The sequence below is a fragment of the Eurypyga helias genome, unplaced genomic scaffold (genome assembly GCF_000690775.1).
Source record: "Eurypyga helias isolate BGI_N326 unplaced genomic scaffold, ASM69077v1 scaffold44301, whole genome shotgun sequence".
Classification (NCBI taxonomy): Eukaryota; Metazoa; Chordata; class Aves; order Eurypygiformes; family Eurypygidae; genus Eurypyga; species Eurypyga helias.
The window spans coordinates 1-21,515 of NW_010233603.1; the positions used below are offsets into that span (position 1 = coordinate 1).

Here is a 21,515-nt window from a genome sequence, read left to right on the forward strand (position 1 = left end):
CCAACCCAAACCATTTCATGAATCTATAAATCAGCTTGCCAAGAGGTGTTCAGGTTCAGGCTCCTCCTATCCTGCCTAGCACGACAGAGTGATACACCATGACACTAAAGACCCCAGCTGCATACCACAGCAGGGTTTCATGGTCTGGATGGAAGAGCACACATTCAGCTTCTACTGCTGATATAAATTCATATGACCTGCTGTAACCCTGCTCAAACCCTTCCCAACAACTATGAATCAGGGAAGAAACCACCTATCTTTTTTTGAAAGAAAAAGCACCTCTTTTTTTTTTTTTTTTTTTTTTTTTTTTTTACAATCTTCTCATACAGACACGGTGCCTCTAGAATGGTAAGCCAAAGAACTACAGAAAATTTGTAACCTACCAAGCAACATTTCAGCTTGTCCCCGTCTTCGCTGTAACCGAGCGCGTGGCAACGCGCTGCCGATGCACACTGCACAGCGTGCACGCTGACAAATGCAGCAGAACCCCGGATTTACGGATCCAGCCCAAAAAGGATGAGATAGCAAAATGCACAAGCGGATAACGGATCTGAAAAAAAAAGAAAATCCCCAGATCCCATACAGGGAGCTTGATTTAACGTATACCTGCTCTGCTTCCCAAGTGGCACGCTGAAAGATGTGTGGCAGAATTAAATAAAATACTGTCCTAGCAAAAACCAAAATCAAGTAAATCAGGTACCTCTGCAGAAGAACTGCCAAGATTCCTGTTCTGTACAAGGGTTCTAGAGGAGATCATGCCAGACACCCATCCGGCCACCCCCCTGCTATGCATTTTCTGACTGACATGCTCCTGCTTGGGAGCAGAACATGAAAAAAGTGGAAAGCCTGGGGGAAGCAGGAGGCGTGCAGCCGCTTTCAGGCCAGCAGAAGACACTGTGCTGTGGTTTACCTGCTCTGTTTGGGACCTCTGATGACTGCAGTAGCGGCCGCAAGGCATCCCAGCAGCTATTCTAAGCAAAGAGCCCTGAACTTTGCATTTTCCTGCAATCTTCCACCAGGAAAGGGCAGATTTCCAGGCAAACAGCAATGCTGTTTGTAGAAAACAGCCCTCGGTTTAGAACCAACTCTGCAGTTGCTATTGCTCCAGCGGGTAACAGGGAAGGTTTACGTGCTTACATATGTCCTTTCACCAGCTGACAGAGCAACGACGTGTGGAGGTACCTTACCAACCTGAGCTTTCACGGGGGTAGAGATACCGAATCTCTGTAGCAAAAATGCCACCGGTTTTATGAAACGGAGTCTTTTATTGATGAATCCTGTAGCTGAGGCTGGCATCAGCATTGATTCCTTTCCAGCTACAAAAATGAAATCAAATTCAGAGGCGGGGATAGATTGCACGGACCAGTCGAGAGATGAATGATCACCTTCATCCGTCAGAAGTCTGAGAGCGGGATTTGATCTATTCCCCACCAATGCGTTTGTCAGTGCTGCTCAGCCCTAAGCTATGCACGTCTCCACTGAAAGACCGATAGATGGTTCCGTTATATAAGAAAGGCTTGTGTTAATTTGGAATCACAGGGAATTGCCTACCTGGAGAGCACTAGGGTAGCGATTAGGGGATCTGGATGATCCCTACATCTAGCTGCTGGTTCAGAAGCCTGAATCTTTTCATCACTGGAGTAATATTAGCAATACACAAGCAGGCAGACTCCAGAAACGTGCATCTGCCTGCAACATGCATCTTATGACAGCTCAAACACCTGCAGAAGTTAGGGCTGGGGAGGTCCTAGGTCCCAAGAACTCAGGATTCAGAATTACATCACACTGCCACCCTCTGCCACCTCAACAGAAGAATGTGCTACACAACCCCTGAGGTGCATGCAGATGACCTGAATCACTAATTTCTGAAGAGAGTCAGCTTGGTTTTCTAGTGGTTACGGAGACATAAACCAAATACCTTGCTTGTAAACACTGCCGACGACTCAAGTCCTTCTTACTAGAAGACAAGCAGCTGTGTAAGTAAACCTTGAGGGGGAGGATTGTAAGCAATTTTAAACAAAGCAGAGCGTGGCAGCTCTGCTGAACGTGCAGAGAAGTTCACGTATCCAGGGTAAGATGGGATTTTTCCCCGAAGAAAAATAAAAATGAGAGCAGATTATCAAGTACTGGAAGAAAACAGGCCATCCCCAAAAGTAGGAACATAGAATAAGTGTTGGAAAGTTAGGTTAAATCCAGGGCTTAAACATTTTGGAGGCTGCCAGCGCTGCCTCGCGCAGAAAAGATAATTCCATCGGAAAATGAAGATGGTGTTTGGCAGATTTCATAGGAAAGCATTCAGAAGATAAATTGTATTTCCAAGGTAAAGCTTGCCAGGTAGGTTTGCTACAGCTACTGCCATCCCCTCCCAGCATCATACGCTTAAAATTATTTTAGTCCCGCTCACCTTGGACAGCAATAGCAAGGCACAGCCCCTGCTGCTTTTGGGGTAGAGGGGAGTTACAGCAGGTAAGGAAGCTGTGCAGATAACGATACAATGCTGCTATACAAGTAGGCTGGTGAAGTGTGTAAAGAAGGGATCTGGAGAAAAATTCTTCCTGCAAAACACGTCTGCATCATAAAGCGCTCTGACCTACGAGGTGTTCGGTGACTGGGGGGTATTGGAGGATAAATGAAGCAGCTGGGTGGCTTTAATGCCTCTCTGAGGTCTGGGAGCCAAAGGGAGAGCAGTGCATAGCACCAGCTTCACTCCCTTTTTATAGGATGGGAGCAAAGCGGAGCCCTACCGAAGCAGCTGCTTGCTCTGCAAATGTCTGGGTTACAAACGCAGAGGAAGAAGCAACGTCGGCGCCCAGCTCCCGCAGCTCCGAGTGGGAGAACGCTCTCTGGCTTAACACTCCATTTATTTACAAAGAAAACTTTGCAAACGCAACCCTGAATGAGTTATCCTGAGAGCTGCAGGGGCGGTTAACATGATTCTGGTCCCGGCAGTCCTGTTTCTAAAAGGATGGGGACATTTAAGGTATGTAAAAGCACTACAGCTGCACCAGGGCAATCTGCTGAAAGTACCTAAGTGTATTTAGACAGAAAGCGCTGCAAACAAACCTGCAAGGTCTTCTACAATACCCTAGGGGCAAAAAGAACCCCACAGACTTTCAAGACAAGGTTCTCTTGTCTAAAAGACAACGCAGTGTTAGACAGCTGGCTGGATTCTCCTTGAGCTAAAACCTGCTGAAGTGGAGGATTTCAGTGCCTGATTTCTCTAGCTCTGCACAAGCACTGACTTTGAGCTGACCTGGCTACAAAAAAGAAGCAGTTTATCTGTCTCCAGTGCAAAGCGTCTGGCACTTCTTGAATCCTTTGCATCCCCTTAAACCAATCTTCTGCTTGTTAAGAGAGGCCGTCTCGTTTTAGGATTTTGGGTGTTTCACTCCCCCCGGTCTGAGGAATCATGCGTTTTCCACCAATTCTGTTTCTTGCAAATGTAATTTTTTTTGTCCTGTTCCTCAATTTCTCTCCTTGAGAGTTCTTGGAATAAAGAAAAAGACTTGCTCTGAATCTGGTTATCTGCAAATAGAAACACAATCTGGCTGATTTGGGGATGAGGAATAACGTCAAAACAAAAAGTTCTTCCTCTGCCACAGATGTCTGGGTCTTGGCTTACACATGAAAGGAAGAAAACAGCTCTGTGTGTATATATATCTCTATATAAAAAACCCCAAATCACAGCAAAAGAATCGACAGTTTGGGAATGTTAACAACAGAGCCAATATTTTCTGTTAGGCACACATCGCCATGAAGTATTTTTCCACAAATCAAATTATTCCGGTTAAAACTCAAGGGGAGCAGAGGTGTTGGCAAGCTGAATCTGCAGCATCTCACTCAAAGATCAAATAAACGGACCTGACCTGGGAAACGTCAATGGGAATCTTGACTGAGCAGGTGTCAAAGAGCTTGGGAAGTGAGATTTCCAACTGGCCCGCAACACCTCTCGGCTCCGATGCCACGTTGACACCAGCTACTGATAACAGCCTGTTAAATACTGAGCTATTTTCCTACAAAACATGAAGGAATCTGCAAAAAAACCCCACTCTTTCTGGTATCGCAAGGCCACGAGAAGCTGCAGGTACCATGGCTCCTCTGGCAGGGACACAACGTTGATCACGGTCTTTTGGCTCACTGACCCGTTTCCTCCAGTTTTTAACTTTTTGGCATTACTGAGTTAATAGAGACCTACTAGTCTACACGCCCCGCTGCTTCAGTGCACCCAAATTCTCCAAGCACCAGTGAAAGAGGGGGGGAAAAGTGGTCACTGGAGTGGTGTCACATGACCTGAGGATCCCTGCACATCACAGGAATGCAGGTAAGGCGCCAAAAAGGGACAGAAAAGGACTAGAGCCTGGCCAACACTTGGATTTTATAACACACTTCACATCTAAACCAGGTAAGACATAAACGCCAGTTCTGATATCAGGAGAAACGGGCTCTGAAACAGTCAGACCAACCCAATACGCAGCCAAAAGGCTCTCCATCCCTTCTCATTTTGACGAATCGCTTGTTTATAACCTAGTTAATAAAAGAGCAATCCATCTTTATAGAGGCAGACGTGAAATTCTAATAACTGAAGTAATTTAGCAGCCCATACTTGCCTTACCTGATAAAGCACGTCCTTTTGGTATGGATGCCTTATTCCAAGGTCTCTCACTAAATTAAGGAGTGTAGGATCTGCAACCTTATTCCTCTCTAAATCACGAGTAATTCAAATAATTTTTCATCTAAGTTCATTACCAAATAATAAACTGCCCAGCCACAGCAGCTAATTAATCCAAGGTCGAGCCAGGAACTAGGAACACATCCTTCAATGTTTATGCTGGCTCCAGACCCAGAGTGCTGTTCAGCAAATCTAAACTCTGAAAATTCCAGCATCTATTTTACCAGGGACAAAGCTACACCCCGCTCTGGCCACTGACCGCTGCAGTCCCACCCCTTCCACCTCCCTGCTGCTGGCCAAGTATTTGCCCCCTGCACAGCCAGCGCGTCCCCCCCATGCTGCTGAACAGGGCAGAGATGGCTTACTCCCCTCGGCACAGTGCGGGATGCCTGCCCCCACCGCAACTTCCCGAATTCCCCACTGACCTCTCCGTCTTGGAAGTGCTTCTTGAGCTGCTTCAGCATGACAGTGAGCTTCTTGGACTGCACCCCGCTGTAGGCCAGCAGCATGCTGCCGAACTGCCGCTCCGTGATCCGCCCCTCCACCGGATCGTGCCGCTCAAACTGGAAAGGGGACAAAAAAAAACCAAAAGGGAGATAAAGACAAGGCTGTGCAGCAGAAAGCTCCGGCCAGGGGAAGGGTGTAAAAAGGCACTGTAATAAAAAATTAACGTGGCAGGACACGCAGCTGAAGGAGAACTCCTAATGCATCTGGATATTGGCTTCCCCCAAGACCTGCTCCATTAAAAAGTCAACGTTTTCCCTGTGCGCTGTTCCTTGGACAACCTCTGGAAGAAATCCTTGTATGCCACCCTCCCAGTTGCATCTCGCAGGGGGACAGCGTTTGTAGAGCTGGCCTTGAAAAGGCAGGATGATTACTTCAACGCAAAAGCAAGCTAGCGTCCGCAGGTCTCCAGCGGGGTGAAAAATCAAGGACCAAGATGAAGGCGTTCTTCCCAACCACTTCCAGCTTAGAGGTCTGAAGCAGCATCCAAAGGATTTGGCTGCTCAGTGACGTATTCTGACTGACCAAAAGTGAGCTGTCGTGCAAGTTCAAAAGAAGCGTACGTAGGAGCGGTTCCACCTTTGCTATAAGAGGGGCTGGTGGTGAACAGAACAGGAAGAAAAATCTTGCAAAACCTACGTCTTGGGGTAGCTCTTCCCTGCTCCAAGCCCTGCGGAGGTGGATTCGGCAAGGGAAGGTTCAGGGGCATCTCCGGACTTCACCTTCCCCAGTCCCAGAAAGTTCTCCTTGTCCTAAGCCCATTTAAGACCCTCACGAGCGCTGCCGGGAGGCCCCTGCAGAGCTTCCCAGGAGCTTTTCGGCAGAGAAGGGTCTCCTCCCCTGCTCCACCGCTCCAGCAGCAGGCTATGTCCCTCTGCCTTTCGCTGTGGGGAGCAGGGAAGAGCAATTCTGCCGCCTCGGGAAGGTGCTGGGATTGAGCACCACGTCTCTGCTAGACGAATAATGCAGATTTAATCTTTCCCTTTCACGTCCACCACCTCTTCGTGGTTTTAGGAATATCACCATTAGACTTTAACCAAATCCAGTTTCCCAGATTCAGGATCCCTTACCTGACTGCCTTCAAATTTACCAGAAAACATATGACGGGCACTGCAGCTGATTACAAAGCCAGAAGATGACACGGAACAACAAAATTAATTTTAAACTCCTGTGGAACAACTCAGTACCACTGCCTCGACTTCATATCGCTCCATGAGTTAATCCTTTCTGCCTCAACCACTCTTGGGGGCTTAATGACACAGCTAACAAAAACCAGCAAGGCACCCAACCGAGATCGAGGTGGGGAGCTGAATGCTGGCAGATTCATGAGCCTTCCGTTCAATCCATGTGTAGGCAGAGCTCCAGACGTGGCTGGCTACGTACCATTTTAATATCCTATGCTCTTCAGCCACGCCACACAACCACCAGGCTGCTTGCTAATGAGCTATTACAATTTCCAAGCTAATGCCAAGTTGGGGGCAAATATTTTTTAGCTTGTAGCATATTGACCAGACTTCTGCTTTTCCCAGTGGGACACCAAGTGTTTCAGATTCCTACTGCATCTGAAATCCCAGACTGGTTTGGGTTGGAAGGGACCTTAAAGATCATCTAGTTCCAAGCCCCCTGCCATGGGCAGGGACACCTTCCACTACACCAGGTTGCTCCAAGCCTCATCCAGCCTGGCCTTGGACACTTCCAGAACACTTCTCGTGTGCTGGGGAGAGGGAAAACTCATTTGGAAGAAAACTGTATTCTTCATTAAAAAGCACAAGTAGTCCTTTCTGCCATGTCTGATGAATACAAAGAAGTTTTACAATATGCAAGACACACAAAAAGTCGCAGTCAGTACTGTTTCAAGAGCAGCACCACTGCTTTCTTCTGTAACATTCCTAATTTCAGCCCAAAACACACAAACCAGTGTTTTTCTACCAACTGCCCTCAAACATCCCAAGTTTTACCTGAGCACGAGACAGCATCTTTTATTAAAGGATATGGAACGGGTCCAAATATCTCAAATCAACTTTGTAAGTGGTGAACATGCTTAGAAAAGTCAAGTCAATGTCTGAAAGCCCACCGGTCCTCCGCCCCCCGGCCCTGCACTAAGGAGCGGGCATTCTGCAGGTCCGTGGGGTAACACAAGTAGCACAGCTCCCTGCAGTCTTGCAGATGGGAAAATAAAAGAGGGCCATCTCCTCACAGGCTCTTTTCTTTTTTTTTTTTTTTTTGTAACTGGGCGTTCAGATAGTGGTCAGATTTACACTACCAGATGCAAAAAAGACAAGAAGAATAATTAAAAAACCCTTTTCATCTTCATTTTTCTCCTGACATGTCTCACACAAAGCCTTTTGGTGCCAACTTTAAGCAAACACCCCGCTGAAAGAGCCTTACTAGGAGCACGATAATGAAACACATTGTTTCAGCCCAGCTTTCCTCTTCCTTTCTCATTTTCGGCCGTCACCCCGGGATGTGCAAAGGAATTGGCCCAGTGTTGATGCAGAGGGTCTTGGCGAGCCCTTCAGCTCCCCGTGCTCGGGCTTTCCCAAGTAAAAGACAATGAAACACACCTAGGGTTTAAGGATTATCAGGGGAAAGTCCACAGTTCCCAAACGATGTTTGCAGCCACGCAGCTGAGAAAGGCAGACACGCAGGCTGGAAGCAGGATTACTTGTAAAATTCAGTGCAAACCAACTTCTGCACCTCAAATGTCACTACTGAAAACCGATAAACTACGTTATCTTAATTAGCAGCACCTATTACAAAATGCGTATAGCTAGAGAATAAGCAATGGGGAAAAAGGCTTATTCCACCCGTGATTCACTTTCTCAGTTTCTGGTCCTTGGTGTTTTAGGGATCTCCTTGGTGGGAAGCTGCAGCTGGACCAATATGTCTAAATAACCACATGACAAAGTTTTCCCCCAAGACCTTCCCTGATACCACTCGGCACCTGCTAATCCTTTTACATTACGAAAACAAAGACTACTGGCCCCAAAGTTCCCTGGCAGGTCCTACTGGCACACTTTCAGCCATTACTCAAGCAAGGAAAGGATAGACAGAGGTGTAGCGAAACACATAAACTTTGGGTTTGGGCAATCTGCTCTAGACCAGGCACTGGGGATACTACGGGGGAAATAAAAATGAACGAGGAGGTCTGGTGTTTTATCACGCAGTTGGGAGATGGTGTTAAAGGACAAAATAAAGATAAAACAAATCTAAGATGAAGAAACCAAGATAACTTATTTATACAAATCTCTTTAAAGTACAAAATCGTCCTGAGCCCCCGTGAATAAACCAACTCATTCCCCTTCCCTGTGGGCTCCAAAATGGGTTCCAGCTTTTAATTCCTGCAGGTGACCATCAGGTACAGTGAGAAGCCAAAACACCGTAAATATTATTCACAATAAATATAAAAGCCTGAAAACCATGAAATTAATTCTTCTTATCCTGGGTTTATCTCACTTTAAAACAAACAGCTCCACCATTAAACCCAATCACTCACAGATGCCCACAGCCAATTCCTGGCAGCCAAGCGTTACTCTCCCCCACACGCAGGCTCGCAGCGGTGCTCATGGCAAAGGTCAGCCTAGAAAGGGGCTGGCAAGCCAGGGCTGGTCAACAACCCACTTTGCAAATTCAAATATAATCACCACTGAACTGAGAAAAAGCAATAAAATCACATCGCTGGGTAAAGAAAGTTCAAAACTTGCCCCCGAGCTAGTGTCAAATACGTTTAAATTAATTACAGAAGGGATGAGCAGGGGGTGACATTTAAAGATGATGCAGAAAAATTTCAGTGAGGATCCTGCCTTTTTTTTTTTTGATATGTAGAAATCGTGTTTACTTGTAAAGAAACTTGGCTTCAAATGGTTTGTGAGTGAAAAAAATTTTGATTTCAGATTAAGAAAAAAGTACCACTGACATGCCCTTTCCCACCTGCATATCTGGAAGCAGAGGCACCACATCTTTGCCCTCCCGCCTTCGTGAATGCCTTCTGGTCAACCAAACACAGCTCGCCTGTCATCTCCACTTGGAAATCACAGACTCATAGAATGGTTTGGGTTGGAAGGGACCTTAAAGACCATCCAGTTCCAACCCCCCTGCCATGGGCAGGGACACCTTCCACTAGACCAGGTTGCTCCAAGCCTCATCCAGCCTGGCCTTGGACACTTCCAGGGATGGGCCATCCACAGCTTCTGTGGGCAACCTGTCCCAGTGCCTCCCCACCCTCTCCGGGAAGAACTTCTTCCTGATATCCCATCTAAACCTCCCCACTTTCAATTTAAACCCGTTCCCCCTTGTCCTGTCACTACAGGCCCTTGTAAAAAGTCCCCCCCAGCTTCCTTGTAGCCCCTTCAGGCACTGGAAGGTGCTATAAGGTCTCCCCGGAGCCTTCTCTTCTCCAGGCTGAACAAGCCCAACTCTCCCAGCCTGTCCCCATAGCATAGGGGCGCCAGCCCTCGGAGCATCTCCGTGGCCTCCTCTGGCCTCGCTCCAACCAGTCTATACCCTTCTGATGTTGAGGGTTCCACAGCTGGACGCAGCACTCCAGGTGGGGTCTCACAAGAGCAGAAAAATAAAGGATGACAGCCTACCGTAATTTTTCTTTCAGTACTCAATAGTCTATGAACAGCATTAAGTGTTAAAATCCCCCAGGCATTTGAAAAGGCAGGAAAAATAGTGTCCTTTCCCTGCTATTCACCTTCTTTCGCCTTCATGCATGTGATGTTACTCTACAGGTTATTTTTCCAGTCAGTCATGGGGGGAAAAAACCCACCCCAAACCCCAGGAGGATGTGATGCTGGGCAGAGCACACTGAGGTTTATTACAAGCCAACAAGTTCTCTGACAGCCTTATTCCCTTTCATATATCTCAAAGATAGGAAAAGCCAGGCCAAGGCAATCACTCAGCCGGCATCACCGGGCACCAGCCAGAGCAGGTCCTGTGCATGACACCCACCATCAGGGAAACTGGGGAGGGAACTGGGGGGGGTCCTACCCCATTCCAAACTCAGCTCCAAAATCTACGCAAGCAACAGGGATGGTCAGTGAGTCCAACACCTCCTGAGCAGCTTCCATCCGCAGCCACTTGGTGCCAGCAGTGGATTCTGCATCCGCACACCGGCAAGGATACAGTAAATAATGAAATAGAATGCTCTCCAGTGTTCTTCCCTCAAGCCAGGACACCCGAGATGCTGAGAAATTAGCCCAAAACGTAATAGGCAGCGTTCCACGATTCATTAAAAGCCAAGGTGATGCGCAAGGAAATCGAAAGGTGTTTACGGGAGGGTAAGAAGGCAGGAGAAATGAGGCACGGCACTCTCCTGCTGCCACCCTGACCCGGCTTCGCCAGCCCAGTCGGCACTCCACATACCACATTAGGATACCTTCCGCAATCGTTTAAAAGACTACCCATAACGTGTGTTAAACGCTCCCACCCACCCCTATCAGACAGGATGAGCACCTTCACCTTCCGCTCTAAGATGAAATGTGGGTAAGCTTCCTCCTAGCTTAGCTTTCCGTCTGAACAAATAACTCTTCCCTCTTTTCCAGTGCATGGAGGAGAGGCTCCATCACATGAGGAGAACAGAAGGCAAATAAACAGGTAATTTTCTCTGCTTCCACATCCCCTTAATTGGGTAACTACCTAGAAGGGCAATACAAGGATCCACAAGAAAACGACAGACCCATAATCCCTCTGCTCCCAGATTTCACTGTTTTTCCCCCTCCCCTCGCTCAACGCACCTTCTCCTGCAGGACATCAAACGCCAGCTTCTGTGAAGCATCCGGGCTGAGCCAATTCGGAGACACCACCACGAGAAACATCTTTATTCAAAAAAAAAAGCCTGCTAGAACTTCTTAAACGCAGACGTTGGTTTCCTTTCATCCCTCCTTCTGCCAGCAGCAGCTGCAAGGCTCACTGCTGGGAAATGAAGCAGCTCGGATGGCTAAGGAGCCATCTGGCATGGGCAGGAGGACCTCCTTCACCGCAGAGATGGGGCACCACAAATGCTGCCGCAGACTCGGACCATCCACCTCCTAAACGCACCATTTTCCAATCTGAGAAACAACGGGGACAGCAGGAAACATAGTTTAAACCGAAGGGTGAGGATGCAAACAGCATCGTGTCTCTGAGCACAGACCTGCGGCCCTGGCACGCCGTGGGGTAAGGGCTGAACTGCCCCTTCAGCTCAGGCTTGGTGCAGCAGGGCACGGCTTCGGCTGAGACACAGCGGTTCTTTGGAAAGGAAGACGCAAGATGAAATTTTAACTTGCCCCCAGGACATCCCTCCTTCACACAAAGGTCAGGCTTGGGTAGCAGACGGTCCTCAGGGGGACGACTTCTCATTCCAGCTCTCCTCCCTCCTCATAAAATACGTTACAATGAACATGGGAAATTTCCCAGTCTGGAAACCCTGTCTAACCAGATTGCAAGTATAAAAAAACCTGCTTAGAAAACAGGGTGCAGCGCGTTGTCCTCACTGAACAATGCCCACGAGAGCAACACCAGCTCTGCACTGCCTGGGGAGGGCTGCCAGAGCACCGAAACCCTCAGAGAGGGCTTAGCATCACCCTACAACTACAAATGGATGGAAAAACCTCAAAGAGCGGGATTTCTTCTCCCTCCTGACCCGGCATGGCATTATGGCTGTACGCTGGACGGTGGCTCATGTGGTTCTGTTGGCTGAGGAAGATGGTTAAAATGACCATCATGCCCTCCCAGTGCCCGCACTTGGCATAGGTTCAAACAGAGATGTATCTGTATCCCCGGACTTATCCCACGACGGGAATGCCAACTGCGGAGCCGCACTGAGAGCGCGATACCCTGCGCTGCCTCTTCGGCAATGACGCTCGGGCCTGTCAGTGCACGAGATCACCCGAGAATTACTGCATGGCCTTGCCCGCCTACGAACACCATGGAAGAATATGAAAAACGGTTACATCGGACTTTTAAAAGGGATTATTAAACACAAATAGCACAAAGCACAGTAGTCCTGCTGTGCAAGAATCAGCATCTTCAACTTACGGGGTTTCTGTTTATCAGAAATACACCTAAACCCATCTTCTGTAAATCTGAACCCCAAACTAACTGCAACCAGGCATCCCTGCACTGTAATGTCTATCCTCTTTAAACATTTCTATTAGCAACCTACAAGGACTTTTGGATGGAGCGCAAAGCATTGAGGGATGATTTCTGAGCTTATTTATGCTGGCTAAACAAACACCAATAGCAGAAATATTGCTAATACTAATTCTGTCAGGTTTAGGGGTACTTGAAAAAGGGGACCTGTTCTGAGAGCCGCCGTGTGTGTAATAAGGAATCAAAGGGTCTGGGGAAATGATGATTTGTAGAGTAATATTCAGATTCACAGTATATGACCCTTTAAAGTGGTACTTGCTCAAAGCTTTATTTGACAGGCTGCGATACATTATTTATCTGCAAACTACTGCAGCACTGGCTCTGTTTACTGTTCTGGAGACGCAGGCTGCCAGATCTATCAAGTTGCATATACAACTATGACAGAGGAAGAAAAGAAAACCAGGGAAAACACTGTACATCTTCCTAAACCCCAGCAACCTCCTCTGTCCAAAACCAATTACTATATTTGGGAGTAAGCTGTTTGCACAGGCACCAAATTATTGCCAAAAAAAGAAAGGGAGGCTAAAGTTTCTAAATACTTTTTATGTGGAAAAGATCAAAGTTGCAAAATATTGGTTTTTTGGGGAGGTTAATCATGCTGAAATGTTTCAGTGGATCTAAAGCACTGGGGTTTGCAAGGTGGAACCCCAGGCTGCTCCAGACAGAGCCTGACGTACTGCGCTGGCAGCCTGCAAAGAGCCACTGGATGGGGCCAACCATTACAAGATTTGGAAAAAAACAGTTGAAGAAACAGCTCTAAAGATTATCAGAGCTACCAACAGCAGGAGAAATGCCAACGGGAAGGATGCGACAGAGGAAACGCCAAACCCAGCCCAACACATGGCGCACAGGCTGTTCTGGGCATCACCCTGCAACGCCGGGCAGCACACGCCCGGGCTGCCGAAGAAAGTCGGTCCAGGGCTGGATAACGGACCCGGAGAAGCAAACCCTGACGCCCACAACCCACCTGCGATGCCTGGAGCAGGCCGAGAGGCCTCCCGGCTGCAGGCCTGCAGCAGCTCCTGCCCTGGCGTGCTGCATCACGGCTGCGGCGAGCTGGCACGCTGCCTACTGCTGGTGGCAGTCCCCGCTCCACTGGGGTCCTCAGGTTTGGAAACCGCTTCCGAGCCTTGTAAAACCAGCCAGAGCATCCGAATTATTTAATTACCCACCAACCCTTACCCCTACCCGATTCCCTGGACTCGGGGGTGGGCTGTACAGCCTGATCAGGGCAGGAAAAACGCTCCCAATGATACCAGGAGCAGCTTGCTTCTCCTTTCAACCTTAAAAAACCCGTATGATAGAAAAGGGAGCTATTTTCACGTGGGAAAAATCCAATATTCCAAATGCTCTCCCTGTTCACACTTTCCCTCTGCTCTCAGAGAGCAGCTGAAGGGAGTGTGTAGCAGCCAGGTTACAACCGTGCATCTGTCAGCGGCAGTGCGATCCCAGCAGACGAGGTGTTTGATAGATGCTTCTGAGGCTTCACTGACCTTGACGTGCCACTGTTGCCCATGAGGGATAAAAATTAACTCCCAGCAACTTGTTACGCTTTCACGAGCAATTAAAAAAGGGTTATGTAAAGATGGCTGCACCTCCGATTCATCCTCATGGATCAAAATAACTTCTCGCCAGCTCTGAAATGAGCGGCGTTTCAAAACTCCATGCGGCGGAGGAAGGAAAGAAAGGAAATGTAAAGGGAAAGGAATCAGTAATACTAAGGGGAAAGGACGTGTCTGATAAATTAAAGGGAAGCACTCGCCTGACTGCCGGGATGGAATGGGAGAGATGAGCAGCCACCTCCCACTGCCGCTCCCCAGACCTGGCTCCATTACTGCCCCTCCGACCCTTGGCAACGCTCCTGGTACCTCGGCACGAGGAATGGAGCAGCTTTTCCATCTGACATGCTCAATGAATGAGGAGAGAGCAAAGTTCACAAGCAGTGTGAGTTCCCAACACCGCCCTGCAGAGATACCCACAGGACGGTAGAGCTGCAAGTACCGGAGCTAAACTGGTACTCTGAAAGACACAATCTCCACGGATATACACAATTTTATGGAGAAATACAATTCTCTTGCTGCCTGTTAAGAGTTTATGCTGTTTCTGCTTGACCTTGGCACTCAGTTTGCCACAAAAAATAAGTTTGTGGCAGTTGGATTCAGCCTAACAGGGAAAAGGGAGTGCCTGCATCCCGCTCCCGCATCCTTAACGCACCGAGGGAAGCCAAGGCCGGAGCCGAAGCACAGCCAGCAAGGCGTGGAGGTGCACAACCGCTCTGTCTTCGGAGCTTGAAAGGGGAAAAAAGAGCCAGAGGACTAAATAAAGCGTGCGTTCACAGAAGCAGAAGGCGGCACAAGTCAGACGCCTGCTGCAGGAACTGCTCATCGGGAACTTCCCCACCAGGGATTTTAGCACGCTGGGATCGCGCAGGACTCTATTTGCATTTATTTTGGGCCGTGCTTAAGAAGCTGGCTGACATTCTCCCCCGAGGAAGCACAGCAAGCCCGGTGGGTGATGAATGTTTTGCGTTTTTTCTGTGATTAATAAAACACATGGCCCACGCTCCCGCAGTACTTGAGGGTCCATGGGAAGATGGAAAACACGCAGCCCTGAACGTCTGCTGCAATTTTTGTCAGCTAAGCAGGACATTGCCAACGCCTCAGCAACAGCCCCACAAGAACAAAACAAAGCCTCAGAAGCTTCCGAGATGGATCCTGCCCTTCCCACCTCACTAACAGCGGGAAACCCGCCACCAGCACGAATCCCTGAGCTTTCCCGGCACGAGCTAGCGCTGGTCCGAAGCCTTCCACCGTGTGGGACAGCTGCAGGGCTGCATTCCCAACACGTCCATGAAGGCATCCCCAGAATCTTGCCCATCAAATTTTGGGACCACCACCTGGCTCTCGGTTAACAGAATTACGCACACGTCAACAAAAGCACCAATGCTAACTAGCTCGTCCCTTCACGGGCTCAGCAGTACAAACCTCCACACGCGCTCTCATCTCAATGTAATTCATCACAACACCCCTCCTGGGATTTTCTTTGCAGGGGTCCTACAAAAGGCTCTGCTGCCTGCATGAGCGCAGGGCTCCGTGCGCTGCACTGCAGGAGCTCGGGAGTGGATTTACACACACTTCATAAACCGAAGGAGCCTGTCGTTACGGAGCAAAACCCTCTACTGCTACTAACGAGGCAATAAATAGAAATTCCAATAAAACCCTCAAACGGCTTCCCCTGCAGAGCCGCCGCATCCACCACATTCAAGTCACCTGGTTCAAGCACGAGAAAAGCAGCAGCATGTACCACAGCGGGGGTTTTCTCACCAGGCACTGCGATGGTTGCTTCCACCAGCCCATGATGCACCTGTCCCAAACAAGGAGATGGCAAAGCTGCTCCTGCGCATTCCAGCCGTGTCCCAGCAACGCTCACAAGCGGCTGCAGCACCTCAGTGCACATGTATGGTTGCACCCGTGCCAGCTTCTGGACCGCTGACTTTTGGTCTGCCGACCACAGGACATTCTCAGCTTGGCACTGGGTACCTGCTCGCTGTCACTGCCCTTAGCCTCGCCGTGTCGGTGCCGGTTGTAGCGCTGCAACCACTCGCTTGTCACTGCTGATGTTGCGGACCTAAGCCACAGCTAAGGCACAACTTAGGAAGTGGCTGCCTGGGTGCTTTTACTGGATTTCAGTCCAACAGAAAGGTTGGGGATGACCATGCAGCCAGACACGGGCTTCCCGTGCTCACGCAGGCCGAGTACGGAGCTGACTGAAGCAGAGCCTGAGGGCCAGAGTGCCCATCACTCCTCAAATCCCAGTGATTAGCAGCCCAAGGATGTCCCACCAAGCGTTTCCCAGCTGATACGCAGGTGCTCGATGTGCTCCTATGGTCCTGAGTCCCCTGAACCACCTCACAGCCAATACCCAACTCCTCCACCGTTCAGAGCAAGGCACTGGAAGGGTTTGATTTCTCTGGCACGGATGATAGCCCCTCTTGCTTTTGCTGCCTGTACCGGGGAGGAATTGGTTAGGAATAGTGTTTCTGGCATCCTCTGATACAGGCACAAAGCACAGCTTTCGGTACCTCACCCGTGACGGTGAACCGCCCGCCCGCCCACCGGCACTTCCCCTTCTTAATGAAGAAAGGGACCGAAACTCAACCTGTCTTGTATTTAAACTGTACTTTCCCCAGCGCACATTTAAGCCTTTTATTACCTGTTCTGCCGTTACTGATTGATGAGAATTACTTGCCTCAGTCTTCTTTACAGTGACTCCTCATGTTTACTGAGACAGTTATATCTCCCTCCTGTCTTCCCTTTAAGCTGTGCATGGCATGGCCTCATAACTTATATTCCAGATTTTTTTTTTTATCCTAACATCCCTTTCTGAATTCTTACCGAGTCTTTGGCCAACACTGGACAAAAAAAAAAAAAAAAAAAAAAGAATGCCAGCTTTTCCCTAAACCCTAACTGAGAGAGTCCGGTCAGCCTGAGTGCTTCACGTGACCCTTACCATTCACAGGCCAAGACAAAAGCAGACTGCCAGAAGCTCTGAATGCCATCAAAAACGTGATGAGGTGTCCATATGATTTCAAATGCCTGCCTAGAAATTCCCAGCTTACTTATGGATACACTGGGCTGACTCCTTAACTAGAGTTCCCTGACATGGAACTATTCATGGTGGTCAGACGAGCCCATTTTTAACTGAAGATGTCACAAAATTCTGTCATCTACAACACCTTCATGGCTACCCATCACAAAGTCACAAGAACAGGAATTTCCAGGGTGAAGGAGTTACTCTCACATCACCTGTCACAGAACAGACACACAAAATAAGTGATTTTCTGGATGGTAGCAACGACATGTGGTACATTTGCCATATTCTCACAGTATCCCATTTTACTTCTCTCTGCTCCAGCGCTTGGAAGATAATTTGCTTGGAAGAGACTGCTACTGGGGCATCCTTGGATCCCTGGGTAAACAACAATCCCTATGTTTAAGCATAAGGACACACATCTGCACCAGGATCTGACTCCTCAGCCTATCTGGCAAGCTCCTCCATGGGAAGCTGCATCCCAGCACCTCCAAGTGTTGACCCCCAGTCACACAGGCTGGGATGTGAAGTGCTCAAAGCACAACCCTGCTTCTCCAGCCGTGGCATCTCCTGCCAGGAAGACAGCCCCACACCTACAAGGCGTAGGGCTGGATTAGTACCTGCTTCACCAATTCGGCTGAGAAGAAACGCCCTCCCTGAGTAACTGTCAGGGAACGATGCGCTACAGAAATCTCACTGCGGGTAAATTGCAAAGCAACAATTCTTTACTAAGGTCTTACACCATAGGCACGGATCCTGCTGCTGGCAGGAGACCCAGGGGAATATACGATGACTAAATATATAGGTGAAATCACTGCTTTGAGTTGCCTTTCAGGGGTGACACAGATGCGGAGAACAAAGGGCTAACACATCTTTTCCACATCCACTTACAGCATCATAGAAAAATTTAGGCTGGAAGAGACCCATGGGCTGGCTGGGACTCCTCTTGATCCACCAAGGACACGGGACTATCTAGGACAGGCATCAACAGGCAAAACCAGAATAAACGATGATGTCAAGTCCTATTCATCTTCCTACTCAGAGCACTTTCACCCCTCCAAAAAAAGCACCGTTTGAGCCCAACAACCGCCTGTCCTAACAGGACACGTTATAGCTGCAGAGCCTGTCCAGGCAAACTTGTCACCCTTTGTCACATGAAGCGACAAGAAGTGGTTCCATAGGCACTGATGCAAGGCAGCATGACTGCAGCAGGAAAAAGACGAGGACTTTGCCGGGAACCTGCCCCATTTGGTGGGTTGGTGGCTCAGACTTAGCTAAGTCGGGCCACCCCGTAATGCAAGGAGGTGGCCATGGCTTCCTCAAAGCAGCCAAACCACAGAACGTGGTAACAAGCCATGAAAAACTTCTCTCCCTCTGGCTGCGGTTACTCTTCTCATCCTTCCCACAACTGAGCCGATCGCTGAATTTCCACACAATAATGGAAAATGTACTTTCATCAGAACAAAATAAGCAGAAGGGAAGGTGAAAACACCAGGCCATGGTTACTTACACACGCTGTCAGCACTTCATCCATACAGAACATGGAAATGCTCAGGGCTTTGTCTCATCTAATTGCTCTGAGAAAGTTCCTGCTCAATCTCAGTGAGAAATACGCATGAAAATTTTGGTAAAGAAAAAAGAATCACCAAAATCAGTAAGAGGGAAGTGGGTTCAAGTGGTCAGAAACTACTGTTGCGCCTTCACAGTCAGCAGAAGAAACCAACTCTCAGGTGGATTAACTGCAGATGCACCCGGCTCCTGAGCTGAAGGGAAGACAGCTTTAAAAAAAGGTCTTCCTTAAAGTAGATTTCCTTGGGAAGGGAGAAAGCAAGTGTCCCAGTTTCAGAACAGAAGCAGCACGTCCCTCAGGAGCTGCACCAACCCCAGGAGACATTCTGCAGACCTGCTCGCAGTGCAGTTCCCCAAAGCCTTTTCTGGAGTTCAGACACCTAACGAACAAAAACTGGTTTTCTAATTAACATCCCAGCTTCAGCCCATGCACTGATTTTGCTAAGCCAGCAAAGGATCGGGAGATGAAGGTAACAGAGTTCAGCTGAGCCCCCGGCACATCTGCCAGCAGCTCTTTTCTGCTCCTTGCCCTCCGGTAACACCAGCCAGGCTAAGAGAAGGATCCCGAGATGATCTGTGTGAGCAGTCGAGCACCAGGCTGGTGGAGGACCACTGTGCTCACAGGCTCATTACCCAAAGAGACATATAAAACAAGGGAAGCCCTTAAAAATCACCTATGTGAGTTACCTGATGCTCTGCAGTACAGTATTTCCTAGTAGCACTTCTCACACGCTCTCCTGCTTTGCAGGGGTCAAGGTAGATACTTGAGGGAGGTCCCTTCTCTGAATTACCATGTTTTTTTAAGTGGCTCAGTTCATCAGAGCACTTCTTGGAAAAGGAGCAAGGCAAACCCACTAGACACTTGTGCGAAAAGCTGCTTGACCGCGAATAAAAACATCAAATGTGAAGCAAGGAGAGAAGGTGGGAGATAATGTCAAAAGAGATAAAAGCAGGAGAGGAGAGAGGCCACGTTATATAACGCTGAGGACAGAAATAGGCCTCTGCTGCCTAAATCAAGAAGAACTACGAATGGAAAAAAGTCACACACATAAGTACCATGAACTCAGGGAAAAAATGTTTGGCAGAGCAGGACTGTTACCTTCGCATAGGTTGATTTTTCAGGTAAAACGGGTATCAAAAATGCTAAGCACAGCACAGTATTGTGCTCAAGGGGGCCATCAGGCATTCAGCAACAAAGCATTTACAATATTCATTAACTCACCAAGACGTAAGTATCTTGCACTGTCGCCGATTAGGAACTAAGTTGTTAGAAAGGCAACAAACATCCAGCCGAAAATGCACAATTGACTGCAATCTCTAAAAACTAAATTAGTACTAAACCATTACACGAGGAAAACAAGTACCATGAAACTGAAAAACCTCATTGCTTCTTAATGAGGTAAGTGGGGAGCTGTGGAGGGAGCACAGGACTCCAGGACAGGGCCAGAAATAACCCTTCGGTGCCGGCTCATCACCCGTCCCCGGAACGAAGAGGGCAATAGGAAACCAGAGCGGGACGGTAAACAAGGGTACAATAGTCTCTATTTCTCTTCCCTTCATGTTTCAGCTTATGGTGCCTAACCTTAAAAAGCATTCAGTTCATTTTCAGTGTGTAGAGGCACTGAGGAACTGACACATTCCGATCCACGAAGAACATTTTCTACCATCAGCCTATTCAGCTCATTGCCCGTCCCTGGAGTGAACAGGGCAGTGGGAAACCAGAGCGGGACGGTAAACAAGGGTACAATAGTCTCTATTTCTCTTCCCTTCATGTTTCAGCTTATGGTGCCTAACCTTAAAAAGCATTCAGTTCATTTTCAGTGTGTAGAGGCACTGAGGAATTGACACGTTCCGACCCACGAAGAACATTTTCTACCATCAGCCTATTCCCCCTGCAAACGCGGAGCCTCCCCCACCCACTTTAACGACCAATTAAATGAAGTCAGCCAACTGCAGAATTACCTTCCTAAAACAAATGAGTCCTTGGGACAGATTTGTAAAACTCCAAATAAAAAAAGGGAATAAATTCAGGTTAAGTTCGCAGCGGCCGACTTAACAGCAACTTAATAAAATGCTGTTTGTTAGCTGGATCACGCAACACGAGCACGTGGAAATTCATCCACCAGACGGAAGCGAGAGTGAACTGCAAACACTGTCGTGTGGAGGGAATTTTCCTGTGCGCAAAACCCGCGTTTCTGATGCAGCTAAAAGCAGTGGCTTTGCTCAAGCCAGGTCAAACCCTTGAGCCTGCTCCGGAGGAGGGCACATTTTTGAGTCAGCTCCACTTGGGAGCTGAGCCACAGACCAAGGAGTCGTCCCCCCCCACTGTTCTTGTACTCGCTTTATTCCAAAGAGCCAGATTTTTAAGCTTGATGCTTAAAATCCTGGCTATGGGACTAGCAGGAAGGAACTTGGGAGCTGCTATTAAGTCCTGGTAATGCAAAGAGAAGACAACGACCTGATGGGCAGGAGTCTCAGAATATATGGGTATTTCTTGTAACGCACGTTAACTACGGAGTGAATAACAGAGGTCACATAACATAGACCACATATTTAGCAGGGTTCACACTAGGTTGAACACTTACATATCCAAAATACTTACAGAATCATTTGGGTTGGAAGGGACCCTTAAAGGTCTTCCAGCCTAAACCCCCTGCAGTAAGCAGGGATGTCTTCAACTAGATCAGGGTGCTCATTCCATCTGAATGGAAACATTCAAACATCCCTTGAAAGTTTCCAGGGATGGGGCATCTCCCACCTCTCTGGGCAACATGGGCCAGTGTTTCACCAGCCTCAGCATAAAAAATTTCTTCCTTATGTCCGGCCTAAATCTCCCCTCTTTCAGTTTAAAACCATTATCCCTTGTCCTACTCCAACAGGCCCTGCTAAAAGGTTTGTCCTCATTTTTTCTTGTAGCCCCTTCAGGCACTGGAAGGTGCTATAAGGACTCCCCGCAGCCTTCTCTTCCCCAGGCTGAACAAGCCCAACTCTCTCAGCCTTATTAGTTGGGATCAGCATCTCAGTTATCTAAATTACAGAGGTACTGTTG

The 21,515-nt window shown here is 48.3% G+C and overlaps 1 protein-coding gene across 1 annotated transcript in view; it reads right to left on the reverse strand.

The window, feature by feature from the left end:
- Nucleotides 1–5,094: 5,094 nt before the first annotated feature.
- LOC104517196 (calcium uptake protein 1, mitochondrial-like) overlaps nt 5,095–21,515 on the reverse strand; it is a gene marked incomplete at both ends in the record, with an annotated part of 22,706 nt that continues 6,285 nt past the window's right edge. The window contains one exon of the mRNA XM_010161777.1: nt 5,095–5,232. Within this exon, the coding sequence (XP_010160079.1) occupies nt 5,095–5,232 (138 nt within the window). The remainder of the gene's footprint in view (nt 5,233–21,515) is intronic.